This window comes from Mustelus asterias, chromosome 7 (assembly GCF_964213995.1).
Source record: "Mustelus asterias chromosome 7, sMusAst1.hap1.1, whole genome shotgun sequence".
NCBI classification, from domain to species: Eukaryota; Metazoa; Chordata; class Chondrichthyes; order Carcharhiniformes; family Triakidae; genus Mustelus; species Mustelus asterias.
This window is the reverse complement of record NC_135807.1, coordinates 56,562,607-56,578,280: the sequence shown is the minus strand read 5'-3', so window position 1 is coordinate 56,578,280 and position 15,674 is coordinate 56,562,607. Positions and strand designations below refer to the sequence as shown.

General features: G+C 41.9%; 1 protein-coding gene across 1 annotated transcript in view; it reads right to left on the bottom strand.

Moving 5' to 3' along the window:
- trappc9 (trafficking protein particle complex subunit 9) overlaps positions 1–15,674 on the bottom strand; it is a 353,332-nt gene that overhangs the window by 214,500 nt on the left and 123,158 nt on the right. Inside the window, exons 14-15 of the mRNA XM_078215491.1 lie at positions 9,253–9,385; positions 515–678 (exon numbers count right to left, since the gene is read on the bottom strand). Coding sequence (XP_078071617.1) covers positions 515–678; positions 9,253–9,385 — 297 coding nt within the window. The remainder of the gene's footprint in view (positions 1–514; positions 679–9,252; positions 9,386–15,674) is intronic.

Here is a 15,674-nt window from a genome sequence, read left to right as displayed (position 1 = left end):
TCACGCAGTTTATGTTGGAGCAGAGAAGACTGAGGGGCAACCTGATCGAGGTGTACAAGAGGGGCATGGACAATGAGCAGCTCTTCCCTTGAATTGAAGGGTCTGTCCCGAGGGGACACAAGTTCAAGGTGGGGAGCATGAGATTTTGGAGGAAAACCTTTTTATCCAGAGGATGGCGATGTCTGGAATGCACTGCCTGGGAGGGTGGTAGAGATGAGTTGCCTCACATCCTTTAAAGTACCTGGATGAATTCTTGACATGTTAAAACAGTCAAGGTGATGAGCCAAGTGCTGGTAAATGAAATTAGGTAGGCTAGGTGGTTCTCACGTGTCGGTGCAGACTTGATGGGCCAAAGGATTTGTCCTAACCTGTATGATTCTGCAATTCTCTCTTCATAAAAGTTTACTAATAAATCCCTGATAAGATTTTTGCTATACGACAAAATATCAAAAACAGATTACTACTTTAAAGCAAGAAACAGACATTTGAACTGTGAGCATCGATCAGTACTAACCTTTATTATTTATCGTCTTAGCAGAGATCTCTAAAGTTTCTAAAAGCTCAGCGCCAATGTTCTCCAGTTTGATTGTCAGCTGTTGCAATTCCCCATTGAAGAGCTGAACAGATACACTACTGGATACCTCATCACCCGAAGATGGCAGCAGAGTGTGTGCAGACCTAGAGTAAAACATATTCTATCAATATTAAATGATTTTTGCACAAATTTGACACTTCTCTGAAGGAGTAAACTACAACCATTATGGACAATGATTAATTCTAATTTAATCACTGAGATGAGTCCCTTGATGTGACCTGATACAACAATCTAAAATAAATCTGCAACTGATTGAGGCACCATTTTGTCCGGGTAATAATTTTTTTTTTTTAATATTGCAAAATGGGTAATTTACTATTCAGTACAGGTAAAACAAGGTGATGGTACTATCAAGTAACCATCATCAATAAACTTTGGCCAATAAATATTATAAATCCTAGAAGCATAAGCAGCATGTCACAGCAAATCTGCTGTATTTAGCCAGTAGACAGTTTAATAATTTAATTAGTATATTAATTCAGGAAACTCAATTGGAAAGGAACAGTATTTATTGTTAAACACAAAGTCACTACTCCGTGGCGTACTTACATAAGTCCCAAACTTTGTTTTGGTAAAGCAACTGAACTAAATTTACAAAAATTCAGGGACAAAGGAGAGAAGGGCAGCTCCCAAAAAGCAGGGAACCATCCGAAATAAAAAACAAAGTGGAAAGGAAACTTAAATATTAAATCAAAATGTGACTAAAGGGGTCGATAATACACCCCAGTCCCTGCGGTGCTCAAAGAGCAAGGTTTCAATGGTGTCCTTGGACACCGTATTCTCCTTCTCCAGGGATACTCAGCCGCAAATATAGCCGCAGTAGAGGGGCAGACAGTTGGGTTGAACAACCCCCTTAGTCGACCGCTGCATGGACCTGTTAATAGCACGTTTGGCGAGGCCCAGGAGCAGGTACACAAGGAGGTCTTCCACATCGGGAGCCCGTAAATTAGGAGCATGAGGTTGAAGTGCAAACAAAACATTAAAAGATTTTAAATAACTAAAAAGGGAGTGCAATCTAAAACATGTAATGTATACACAGTCCACGAACTCCATAGGATTGTAAAAAGGGCAAATTTCTTGGGAGCCCATGAATCAGTGCAATTTACGGTTATATGGTACTACAGCATGCACTACCCTCCATCCACTGTGTCCAATACAGTGGGGTTGGATGCATCCGTAGAGGGATCTCCGCTGCCAGATGGCAACAAGGCACGCCTATGCTCAGGCGATGGGTGAGGGCATAGTAGTGGAAACTGTGCAGCATACAGGAAATTTCTCTGTGCAGTAGCAAAGGACATGGAGGGCATTTCCATGAGATGACTGAAATTGTGGGGCTTCATCCACAGCGAAGCAGGTCTGGGTATGGGGCCAATGTGAAATTCCATTCGAGCCAGGGTACGCTCAGATGGGATTCCACCACACAGTTACGCCTCCTGAAGATGACCTGTAATGTCAGATCAGAGCACGACTGTTTTGAGGTGTTGGCAATGTTTTCCAAAGCTGCTAGGTCGGTTAAACTCTTTATGATGCGGAAAGTTGGGGCCCCACAAATGGTCAGGAGGCTGACTTTCTGCTGGTTGTCTGCTTCTATCCCATTTGCCCAGAAGTGGTATTTTATTCGTTCAGCATATTGGGACCAATCCTCCATGCCCGCATCACATGGTTCCAATTTTCCGAACAGAGGCAATTTACAAATCTCCCCATTACTGTTTTGCCGGGTCCATTGAAAAGCAAGGTTATCCAAAACGATACATTCCTTATAGCCAATGTAATAACTCAGGAAGCCGACTGGAAAGAATTAGTTAAACACAAAGTAACACCACTACTCTGTGGCGTACATACATAAGTTCCAATCAGGACAATAGCTCTGCAGACCCTTCCCAATGTCTGCCTTATTAAGTTTCACCTGGGCAGACCATTGTCTATTACCATGGGAACTTGTATTCAACGAGTCCCACAGGGAAATCAATTAGAGATTCCTCTGTAACTCATGGGGGTTATCACAATTAGTAAAGCCATGCTTCCTTACAAAGCAGTCACTTAACTATTTGGAATTGATTTGTTCATCACTGTATCTTGTAATTTTGTGTATCGCCATTCAAAATGTACCAAAAGATTTACTGTTAAAACTGTAGAAAAAACTTTGATTACACAAAAAAAAAATTTCTGGTCTCATTGGAACATACACAAACATGTCAGCTTGCATTAAAAGCATTCCTGTCACTTCCTCTGATCCAATTAACCATCAACACCAATTAAACAAGTAACCCAATCAGTTCACTGGCTGTATATTTTAGATAACAGCTCCTTCTACAGGTCCATTAGTTTATTACATACCAACACAAACAGTAGTTTTATTTCATTTTAGAAAGATCTCAAAGCTTAAACTGAAAATGTTGCATTCTCAGGTTTGAGAATAAAGAGACTTAAAAGCAAAAAGTATGATATGAGGAAAGGAGGTATATAATCCAGCACAGGATTGGATTGCTACTCAACTAGAATAGAATATGACAGAGGGGTAATGGCGAGCTACATTTGATAGGACATTAATGCATGGAAATTATTTAAAACAAGCTGAAATGCATTACAATTGAGGAGAAAGGATTTTTGCAATTTGATTGACAAGAACAGAAAGTAAATTATATAGTAAAATAGAGGCATAACCTGCAAGGGAAAACGACTGACAATTATGTAAAAAAGTTAACAGACCTGGTCATAATACTCACAAGAGACACACAACTTTCATAATTGCACTCAGATCTTCCATGACATTGCCCACAAAATGTCATACGTTACAGTGCTTTATAATTACTATTCTAGGAATAATAAATGAATCTGCAGCTATGGTGGAGCTTTGTTCAAAGTGGCCTGTTTCGTAATGGCAACATATTTTGCTGTAAATTAGCAAAAATCAGAAGTAGCTCAAGCGCTTAGTTGCTGCTGCTAGGGAAGTTTGCATTTTACCAGGTGCTTGCAAATTTGCAGGTCAATGTGAATCTGTAAACGTGACAATCTGTAACTTGCAATAGATATCAGGCTGAAATTGACGTCAGAATGTTTTTTCCTGAACATTGTTCAATTATGACATGAGTTGCAGGGCTACGGAACAAGAGAAGGGGAATGGGACCAACAGTAGATTAAGGAGCAAGTACAGGGGCAATGAACCTCCTTCTGTACATGATTCTGTGACGTCACAGCTCTCCACATGGAAGTGCATGTCATTTTGGCCACTTGACTAATCTTGGTCTGTGCTCCCTTTCAATTTCCTGCTCCCAACTAGACAAACCGTGCTCCCTTAATGTTATCTGTAAGCTGGGGGTTAAAAGTCTGTACTCCTTTACTATGTACACATTAATGATTTGGATAAAGAGCTGAGCCCCCAAAGAGATTCTTATGGAATTCCATGAGTCACATACCAAGAAGGTGGTATGGGCAACCTGTCCATGATGTCTGAAAGAAGCTGGTGAGAGATATGCACAAAGATAGGACTTGCTGTTCAAAGGTGGACGCAGATATCATATCCAAAGCTATTCCAACTGCTCCTATTCCCAAACTCTTTTCTTCCTACGCTTCAATTACTTACCTTATATTCTCCTAAAAATGCAATGATATCCTCCTCAAGTATTCACCGCAGCATAACATCCCATGCTCCAACCTGATGCATAATGAAATTTCCCCCAATCTACGACATTTTTAATTTGATAATCCATGGGCGGCACGGTAGCACAGTGGTTAGCACTGCTGCTTCACAGCTCCAGGGACCTGGGTTTGATTCCCGGCTTGGGTCACTGTCTGTGTGGAGTTTGCATATTCTCCTCGTGTCTGCGTGGGTTTCCTCCGGGTGCTCCGGTTTCCTCCCACAGTCCAAAGATGTGCGGGTTAGGTTCATTGGCCATGCTAAAATTGCCCCTTAGTGTCCTGAGATGTGTAGGTTAAAGGGATTAGTGGGTAAATATGTAGGGATATGGGGGTAGGGCCCGGGTGGGCCTCTTTCTGCACTGCAGGGTATCTATCTATGTTATATTTGTATTTTGACACATGCACTAGACTGGAGTAATGCATGTCCAAAAGAAAATCTGTGGATAATAAATTATGGAAAAGACACTGGTTCTGCCAGGGTCACAGTTCCTGATCTCATTACAGCCTTGGTTCAAACATGGAAAAAACGCTGAATTCCAGACGTGAGGTGAGTGAGACAGCCCTTGACATCAAGGCCGCATTCGACTGAGTGTGGCATCAAGGAGCTCTAGCAAAACTGGAATCAATGGGAATCAGGGGGCAAACTCTCCGCTGTTTGGAGTCATACCTGGCACATAGGAAGATGGTTGCGATTGTGGGGGGTCAGTCATCTCCAAGACATCTCTGCAGGAGTCCCTCAGGGTAATGCCCTAGGCCCAACCATCTTTAGATGCTTCATCAACGACCTTTCCTCCTTCATAATGTCAGAAGTGGAATTGTTTGCCGATGATTGCACAATTGTCAGCACCATTTGCAACTACTCAGATACTGAAGCAGTCCATGTTCAAATGCAACAAGATCTGGACAATATCCAGGCTTGGGCTGACAAGTGGCAAGTAACATTTGCACCACACAAATGCGAGGCAATGACCATCACCAATAAGAGACAATCTAACCACCGCCCCTTGACATTCAATGGTGTTACCATCACTGAATCCCCCACTGTCAACATCTTTGGAGTTACCATTGACCAGAGACCCAATTGGACTTGCCACAGAAACACTGGCTACAAGAACAGGTCAGATGCTAAGAATACTGCAGCAGGTAACTCACCTCCTGGCTCCCCCTAAAGCCTGTCCACCATCTACAAGGCACAAATCAGGAGTGTGATGGAATACTCACCACTCACCTGGATCAGTGCAGCTCCAACAACACTCAAGAAGCTTGACACCATCCAGGACTAAACGGCCAGATTGATTGGCACCACATCCACAGACATCTACTCCCTCCACCACCAAAGCTCAGTAGCATTTACAAGCTGCACTGCAGAAATTCACCAAAGATCCGTAGACATCCCCTCCAAAACCCACGACAATTTTCATGTACAAGGACAAGGGCAGCAGATGCATGGGAGCACCACCACCTGCAGGTTCCCCTCCAAGCCACTCACCATCCTGACTTGGAAATATATCATTCCTTTGCAGTAGCTGGGTCAAAATCCTGGAATGCCCTCCCCAACGACATTGTTGGTCAATCCACAGCACGTGGACTGCAGCGTTTCAAGAAGGTTGCTCACCACCACCTTCTAGGGCAACTAGGGATGGGCAATAAACATTGGCCAGCCAGCGATGCCCATGTCCCATGAATGAATAAAAAAAAGCAGAAATATCTTGTGCATTATTTTAATTTCTTTTTAAAATTGAGTATATTACAGTTTCAAATTTAGTCAACAGTTCTAATTTTTTAATATCAAAACAAACACTGCACAATTCTGCTGTAAATTATTTAAATGGTTGTCGATACGAACAGTTAAAACACCAACTTGAGATGATAGCTTTGAGAAATAATAGCTTTCTCTGAAAAGAACTGACAAAGTTGTAATGCACCAAGGTAATCTTATGATTTTTGATCTTGATCTGAGCATAAAATATCAATTAAAAGTCAAATATGATACTTGTAGCATACAATGCAATTACATTGTGCTGTTATCATACTGCATAGTGCTGATTACAAGTGAAACCTCAAAGGCAGTGACACTATGATCATCCTCTCATCCAACTTAATTGGCTTAATCGTGAACTGTACCTTCTTTGGTTAGCTCCTCTCTTTTCCAGGAAGTAACCATGCCTCCATCAGTAAGCTCTCAAATGTTTTGTTGCTCCCTCACTGCAGTCCATCCTACAGTCCTCTCTACTAATTTTTCCAGATACCTTCTTTGCTATTTTTGGAACCATTGAATTCCTACAGTGCATGAGCAGGCCATTTGGCCCATCAAGTCTACACCAACTCTCCGACCCTATCCCCGTAATACCATTCATTACCGCACTAATCCCCCTAATCTACACATCTTTAATTAAGGGGCAATTTGGCATGACCAGTCAACCTAACCTGCACATCTTCGGACTGTGGGAGGAAACTGGAGCACCCGGAGGAAACCCATGCAGACATGAGGGAGTCATGTGGAACTCCCACGCACCTGATGAAGGAGCAGCAAGCGCTCCAAAAGCTAGTGGCTTTTGCTACCAAATAAACCTGTTGGACTTTAACCTGGTGTTGTGAGACTTCTTGACATGAGGGAGACCAGAGCATGGCACATTATTTTCACTGCTATATCATATGCAAATGATACACCAACATTTTGGTAACAAGACTTTTCATTCTGCATAATTCTATAATGTCCCAAAAAAAGCATCTGATGAATACTTAGTGGGGAAACCACACAATCAAAATTCTACTGGGCACATCTTGTATCTTAACACTCATTTTGTTGAATATTTATGCCATAAAGGAAATGTTGCAACGCATCATGACTTCATGTCATGTCGCCATAATTACATGTATTACATTGCACCTCACACTGTAACAAAGGGAGTTTTGACAAACTTCTGACTTCCAACTAATTACACATTTTCACATATTTACCTCTGCCACTGAAGATGGGAGAAGGCAATGTTTTCACCCATTTGTTTGTTGTCTGTAAACAATGTATCTCAAAAGCTAATGGATGGATTTCAGCACAATTTGGAACACCGGGGAATGGCCAAAGGAAGGGATCAGCTTTTGGCAAAGATGAGAATTGTTTTAAAGTATCCTTTAACACTGGTCAATAGGAGAAATTGGCTTTAAGAATGTTGGTGATTGTTTTAGAATGTTATGAAATGTCTCAGCTGCTGGAATTTATGGTGGAATTTATCACAGCTGTCCAGATGGGAACAGAATTTAGAAGCAGGTTGTTGGATGTGGATTGGCCTGAAGACTTCTTAGTGATATGGAAACTTTTTTTTTTTTTTAATTTTTTTTTCAGCTACGTAGTTAGAGCTCCAACCAGAAGGGAGAATCCTCATGGAAGAGCTTTGTAATCATAATAACACCCAAGTTAACACAAGGTGGTGGTCATATGCATTAGTATCCTCTTGACTTGTCTTATTTTGTAAATCTCTCATCTCTACTAGTGCTCACCAGTCTTTTGTTTAAGGACAAGTCGGCTTGATGTTCCATCCCTCAAAGCAAAAAAAAAGCCTTTACTCGACAATTATCAGATGTTTTAAGTTTAAATCAAGTGCTCATCATCTAGAAAAATCATGGAAGGTTACTGGTCTAATTGGCAACATATCTGAAAGAGGACAGTACCATATTAATAATTATGCCCACTGAAAGGGTTAAAGAATTCAGTTTAGCTGAATATCATACAATCTGTGAACTGTGAGCAAGGACCCAAGAACACAAATTGCAAGCTTTTGTTTTTACAATCTCTGAGATTTAACTAAGTGGGATTGCCGTTTGTTCTGACAACCAAATGGTCTAAAGATATCAGAAGGCAACACTATCTACAGTTTGAACATAAGACTTTGTTTGTCTGTCGAACATTCCTAGCTTGAGAGAATTCATTAAACACCAGGGGCCTTGGATATGGAGGATAACTGGTATTCCACAAGTCAGACACAAGTTAAGAAATCAAACTAGATAGCCATGTACAAGCCTTTATACTGATTGGATATTATAATCAAATAGACATGCACAGGTTGTAATTGGTTGGTTGTATTCATACTTTACGCACGATGTAGCTGATCTTCAGCTTCATCTCCACCCCTCCCCATATCCCTTGATTCACAGAGACAGAAGGTTTGTTTCTCAGCCTAAATTATATTCCATGACGGGAGAATCCACAACCCTCTGGGTACAGATTTCAGAAGATTCTCAACCCTCGGAGTGAAGAAATTTCCATTAGTCCTAAATTATTGGCATCTTATCATGAAATTGTGCTTCCCTTTTCTAGATTCCCCAGGGAAGACAGTGGAAATTACAGAGGCTCTGACCCCAATCTTCTAATCCTCCTGCGATATAGTGGTGGTGCCAGAGGATTAGAAAATTGCAAATGTTACATTCTTGTTCCAAAAAGGGTACAAGAACAAGCCCAGCAGCTACAAGCCAGTCAGTTTAACCTTAATTATGGGAAAACTTTAAGAAGCAATAACCCAGGTCAAAATGAACAGGTCATGTGGGAAACTGTGAATTAAGGAAAACCAATATAGATTTGTTAATGGAAAATCATGTTCAGCTAATTTGATTTGAGTTTTTCTTAAATGAGCCAACAGAGAATGCTGATGGGTGATGTGGTAAATGTGGTACATTAAGAAATATGACAAGGCATTTTACAGTTACATCTTGCAATTAAAAAAATACATTCAGCTGTCGCAATCAATCAATAAATGTTTACTTGATGAGTTTAAGTTTCTTGTTTATTGGTGGCAGTGCCTGCAAGGGTAAATTTTGTTGTACACCTTACAGTAGGAAAAACTGAGTTTATACAATGAGCATACAAATACCCATGTATAAAAGGTGTACTCTTAATAATCATTCCATACTAACACAGGAAATGTCAGGTCACAATTACAAGTTTCCACCAGAATAAACAGAGGAAAAAACATCAACACATGAAAGGCATGACCCAATATGTAATTAATTTTCAAAGATCCTACCGAGGCAGAGAGGTAGTAATTTGCAGTCGTGGTAAAGCTGGAACAACTTCCACAGTACAGCCATTAGATTTCACTCCAGGCAAATTTTCTAATATGCAGTCACTGGACACCCCAAAAACAGAAGTCTGGTAACCTAGAAAACACATGAGCCAATCAATTAAAATCACACCAGTCATTAATGTTTCGGTTTAAAACAAAACACCAGATTGAAACAAGATTACAAATTCAAATCTAACAAGATTGTTTTAAGAATTTCTAAAAAAAAATTGACCTCCGGAAAGTTAAACGTTATGTTCTAAAGTAATTAATTTCTGTGAAATAGCACACTTCACAAAAAAGGAAAACCTTCATCCAATGTCATTTGAATAAAATAGTTTGTCTTTTTCAATTAAATGTGCTATTTTGCTTGGAATAATCTTTACAATTCTGTCAAATTGTGCCTGCACAATAGTCTCTGTACTTGAAGTAATTAATGTTGTGTGTTTTGAAATCTTGGTGTGACAAGTTGATCTTTAAATAAAATTAGTTTTTATTGGTGATGAAAACATAGTTTCAACATTTTTCTTCATACTTTGATCAGTTTTGACTATTGTACTTAGAGGTGAGAATTAATTATGCAACACCACTTAACAAATATTAATACTTCACACGGATCTCAGTTATAATGTAAATGCAGGAGGAAAGAAATAGGACTTTGGTTTTTGGGCTCAGGGCCTCATTAAATATGGCAAAGTACTCATGTTGCCACAATGTACATTCCCATGAGCAGCAATAAGAATTGGTTAAGTGAACCATTTTTGGTGGTATTTCTCAAGGGAGATGAATGTTGGCCAGCAAACCGGAAGAAAACCATGTTTCTTTAGTGACTTTCCATAAGATTTTTAATATCCAGCCAAAACATAAAATACCATAACATATTTCAATACAACACGGAAACTGACGGACAGAACGCTTAAAAGTGATTCTCCAAACTGGAGTGCCGCAATCTAGATTGTGGAACTCAAAGGGTTAATCTCATAATTCTCTCATTCAGACATGAGCATTCTTACACAACTGCGACAACATAACAGTTCAAGGCAGAATAGAAAAAAATAAAGTTTGAGTTATAGATTGATAAAAACAGCAGCATATTTAGGTTAAAAAATGCTTTGAAAAATTAATTTTTTTTGGAAAAACAAAGTAAGTGGCTTAGTCTTCAAAACATTCTGAATTTCTGGATATTTAGAATATCATACACCAACTGGAAATGGGTTTCAATAATATGCGTGACTTAGACCTATCAAAATTAAGACCACATTGTCTTTATGGTATTTCTGGAATGAAACATCAGATAGTTTGACACTCCTGATCAACAATGTATACCAGATCAGAGGTTTACAATTTGCGTGATAAAAGGGATGGAACCTTTTCCAAACGTGAAAAACATGTGAGCAACCATTGAGTTTTGAAAACCCAAGATCAGGAAACAGAGCATTTTATAATTTCTATTTTATAAAAATGCATAGCTAATACAATGAAGGGTAGACTGTAGGACTTGAAGTAACATAGGGAGAGCAAATCAGTAAGCAAAGACAACACCCAGTGTGTACTACTCTGATGCAGCTAAAGCATTAATGGTTAAGCTGTGCAGGTGCGATACAAAAGCCAAATTTTTTCAAATAAATGGTTAGAAAGTGGTTAATAAAGCATACAGGATCCTGGGCTTTACAAAAAGGGGCACAGAGTACAAAAGGACATTATGACAATCTTTTTTTTAAAAAGAACTGGTTCGCAGCCTCAACTGAAGTACTATGTTCACTTTAGGAGGGATACAATGGTATTAGAGAAATTTCAGAAAATAATGGTTCTAGGGATGAGGGATTTCAATAATGTGGATAGATTGGAGAAGCTGGGGCTGTTCCCTTAGAGAGAAGAACGTCGAGAGGAAACTTGGCAGAGCTGTTCAAAATCCATTAAGTGTCTGGACAGAGTAGAACTTTCCATTGGCAGAAGGGTCAAGAACCAGTGAGCACAGATTTAAGATTGGCAAAAGTAGTAACAAAAACAAGGAAATCCTTTTCTATGCAGCAAGTTAGGATCTGGAATGCATTGGTGTGGTGGAGGCACATACAACTGTCTCTCTCAAAAGGGAATTGGATAATTATCTGCAGAGAAAAAAAAATGTAGGCCCATGGGGAAAAGAGCAACTCATCGAGGGTTGACTCTTGTTGAGTTACTCCTGCAGGAAACTAGCAGTGATATGATGGGCTGAGTGGTTTCATTCTGTCCTGTAAACTGATAAAGGGGCTCCAAAAATCTCAGGGCAATTATTTATGTTAGAAAAGATTCAGGTACTTGTGAAAATTTATCTACAGTAGTCACACCAATAGTTCTATTATTAGTGATTTACAATTTTATTTTTATTTTTCAAGAAAATTAACATTTGTTCAGCCTGAACCAGATGGTCTGTCAGCATGATGATTTTCATCAATTCAAATAGATCAAGCATGTGCAGCAATATATCGAATAAGGGTTCATCGTTCACTCTACCATTACAGGTATTGTTTTCAAAATCACAGAAGTGTTACGACGCAGAAGGCGGCCACTTGGCCAATCGTGTCTGCACCAGCTTTCCAAACTAGCATCATGATTGCGTGCCATTCCCCTGCCTTATCCCCATATCCCTGCATATCCTTTTGTGCATAATATTCTCTATTCATGTGAACTGCAGGCTTCCTATTGAAGGAAGTAAACCTCCGTGGCAGCACAAGCCAAGTATTGGGAAGCCACCCAAAATGTAACAGCTTGCACAATGATCTACCCTGTCCCTTAGTGCAACTATCTAGAGTGACAGACTGAAGCAACATAATTTGCTTCCTGGCCTACAACAGAGTTACATCTGGTAAGTCAGCAGCAGCAAGTGGTGAACACATATGGCCTTCATTGGTCTGGAAAGTTTAAGACAAAAATTATATCTCCATAATATATATATATAGTTATAATATTGGCATGTATGATATAAATAGATATATAGTCAGTTCTTCCATGTCATGCAAAGAGAATAGCTATCACATCGTAAAAAACAACTGCTTGCTGTTAAATATATTCAAGCATATTGAAATAAATAAGGAAAAAAAACTGAAATATCGATTGATGCAAACACACCATACAAAAAGTCTGAACAGCTTCTAATCATGTCTTATTTCAAGAGTTTCAATAACACTCAATTTCACACCCAATTACCCATGCTATGTAACAACTAAAAATCAATACGAGTTACATAGACAATTCAAGTATAAAATAATGTAGCATCTAAGAACTCAGTTCAAGTGATAAATGTATCGACTGGAACAATTTGTTTTCTGGAAACTTTTTCTCTCAGATTGCACATTATCCTAGGAAACAATGAATCATAGCAGCCGGAAACCTCAAGTTTCAGGATGACAATCAAAATTCGTGACACATCTTCAAGCACCAGCAAAATATTTCAAGCTTTCATTAGAAAATAACTATATCAAACCATTTAAATAAAGCTCACCATATGGCTCAACTTGAAAAGTTCAATCCCTCAATTTAAACATTTCAGCATTAAATAATCCTTGATTGCACAACAGTTTTGCAACTCGTGCTATCATTATATGTACACAACACACTTGAGGAAACCTTTCTGAAAAAATTCCAAGTGGCAAAAAAGTCTGAAAGCAGGAGTGAATCGTTTCAGTCTTTTCGGCGCATCACGCAACGCAATTGTGCAACACTTAGTACAATGAAAAATCCTCAATGCAATTCTAGCCAGAATGGAAGCTCCAAGTGCTTGACACACCCAAACTATCCACAGCTGTGTGCCATTAAGTAGGTGGGCTCCATATAAACACTAACGATGCACACAGAATCAGTCATGCCAGGAATATGGCACTCCACAAAGTAGCCCCACGGTTCACCGAGGAGCAGGGAAGGCTGCTAGATGCAGTAGAAGAACAGAGGGCAATATTTTTCCTCCGAGACAGCAGGTGGGCTAGGGGTCAGGCAGACAATGTGGCCTGGGAGGTGATGGCAGCAGCGGTCAGTGCCCGTACATTGGCACAGAAGACCTGCAGCCAGTGCCAGATGATGACGAATTACCTTATTCGGGCAGCAAGAGTGTCCATGCCATCCTGACATCAGTCCCGTCTGTCACGCCTGCGATGTCCATATTGAGCTACTCCCGACACCCCACAGCCTCCCAGCACCTGAGCCCCTAGCACTTTCCTCCAACCCCTCTGCCAACCCTCTTCCACAACTTCTGCCTGCCAAGGGACAGCCCTTACATGCCCCACCCCCGACACCCTGTACCCTTCCATCCATCAGTCTTTTAATTCCCCATTCTGTCCCTACAGTAGAAGAGAGCCCATAACAGGAGGGAGTGGGCATAGAGCGGAGGTGGAGTCCCTGAGCTGTCCATCCTCACCACCTTCGAGGAGCAGGCCATGGAACTGTCAAGGGGAGAACTGTGACCGGCAGTCACGTCAAGAGTGTCGCAGAAGTGAGGAGCCATGGATTTTTCAACCATATGACCTATGTCAAGCAAGCTGCAATCTGTCCAGACACTTGCTACCCCCTTGCACTTACCCATGTGTCTTGTTTTGCAGGAGACAACCCAGATGAGGCAGGGCCCTCAAGAGTCAACACCCCACTTGCTGCCCCCGTGGAGAGCCCAGTCGACACCTAAGAGGGAGGCTCCAACAAGAATTCCGAGGAAAGAACCCACGAGTCAGCACAGGCATCATCCACCAATGTAGATACAGTCGCCTCGGTGGGGCAAACTAGTAGTGAGGCTTCTGGGGCACTTTTGGTGATCACAACACAGCCGATGATGCACATCATGTGGAGGTGGGAACTTCCGAGGACTCTGGCACGCGGAGACCTGCTGGAGCCGAGGAAATAGTTGGCCCCAAACCACTTACCAAGCGGCTGGGATCTGTCAGCTGGAGATGCAGCAGCAGAACTGAAAAATGCAGGAGGGGCACTGCAGCAACTGCAAATCTGTTTGGAGGAATTCAACAGCCTTTAGTCGCAGGAAATGGTGTCGGCATTGCATGGCACCCAAGCCAACACTGCAAGCCTCCGGTAGCCATCATGGAAAACCTGGGGCAGGAAATGGTTGCCATGGGTGGCAGGGTCCAAGGCACAGCCAGGTTTCAGTAGACCATAGCAGAGGGCCTCAGGAGCATGCTGCAGACACAGCCAGGCCATGGCTGCATGCCTGGAGTGCTTGGCCCAGTCTCAGAGGGCTACAGCTGAGGGGCTCTAGAGCTTGGCCTGGTCCCAGAGCTCATCGCTGAGGGCTCCAGAACTTGGTCCAGATTCAAAGGGCCGTCACCAATGGCTCCCACACATGTAGCACAAGCATGTGGGGCCTCAACGACTGGCAGAGTCAGATGACGCCAAGGTCTCTGGAGCTCACACCCGTCCCCTGGAATGTCCCTCAGTCCATGAAAAGATCAGCCATGATCTTATTCAATGACAGAGCAGGCTCAAAGGGCCAGGTGGCCGACTCCTACTCCATGTTCTTATGTTCTTATGTCCCATGGACACCCCAAGGGAGGAGGAAGCAGTTGAAGCCCATGCCAAGGCCTCCCATGCAGAATACCCCAAACCTCCCGAGCCCTTCCGAATCCCCCCTTCCTGCCACCTCAGCATCTCACGGGCAGCAGTATGAACAGGGTGGCTTGGCTACATCGGTGACAGCCAAACGTCAGCCAGGGGTGTTGAAGTCTCTGGCCTCGGCTGGCCTTGCTACAGCCGCACATCTCCCTCTTCCTCCTCCATAGCCACAATTATTACGGTGAGCACAATGGGCTGTATGGCCAAAGCCATTGTATCTATGGGGAGGAAGGGCGAGCGACGGAAAGGAAAAAGGGAGAGAGAGAGCAAGATTATTCATTCCAGGCCCCCACTCCCCACCCAGCAACCAGAGCCCCCATGAGTCTGGGCAGTGGGTATCCAACACCATTTCAATGTGCTGCCGACCACGGACACATCATTGCAATGGTAGTCACAGTGGGCACACAGATGTCTGTGAGGGGATCCTCATTGGGAATACGTGCATCATACACATTAGTGCACCCACCTGAACATCTAGTGCAGTGGCTTCCAGGAATGGCTAACAGTTCAGGCAGATGGGGGAGGAGCAGCCTTGTGACAAGCATGGGATGAGTTCCCATTGAAGGTAGCACTGCAAAGTTTATGCAGTGTGAGAAGCTGTGTAAACACCTGCCGAGCTCCCTTGGCTGGAGCAGCAGTAAGAGTTTTAACAACACCAGGTTAAAGTCCAACAGGTTTATTTGGTAGCAAATACTATAAGCTTTCGGAGCGCTGCTCCTTCATCAGATGGAGTGGATGACAGAGCTTCTGTTTGTTACTGTTAGTGGGGCCCGAAATGGAAGGTCTTAAGTCAGCCCTGG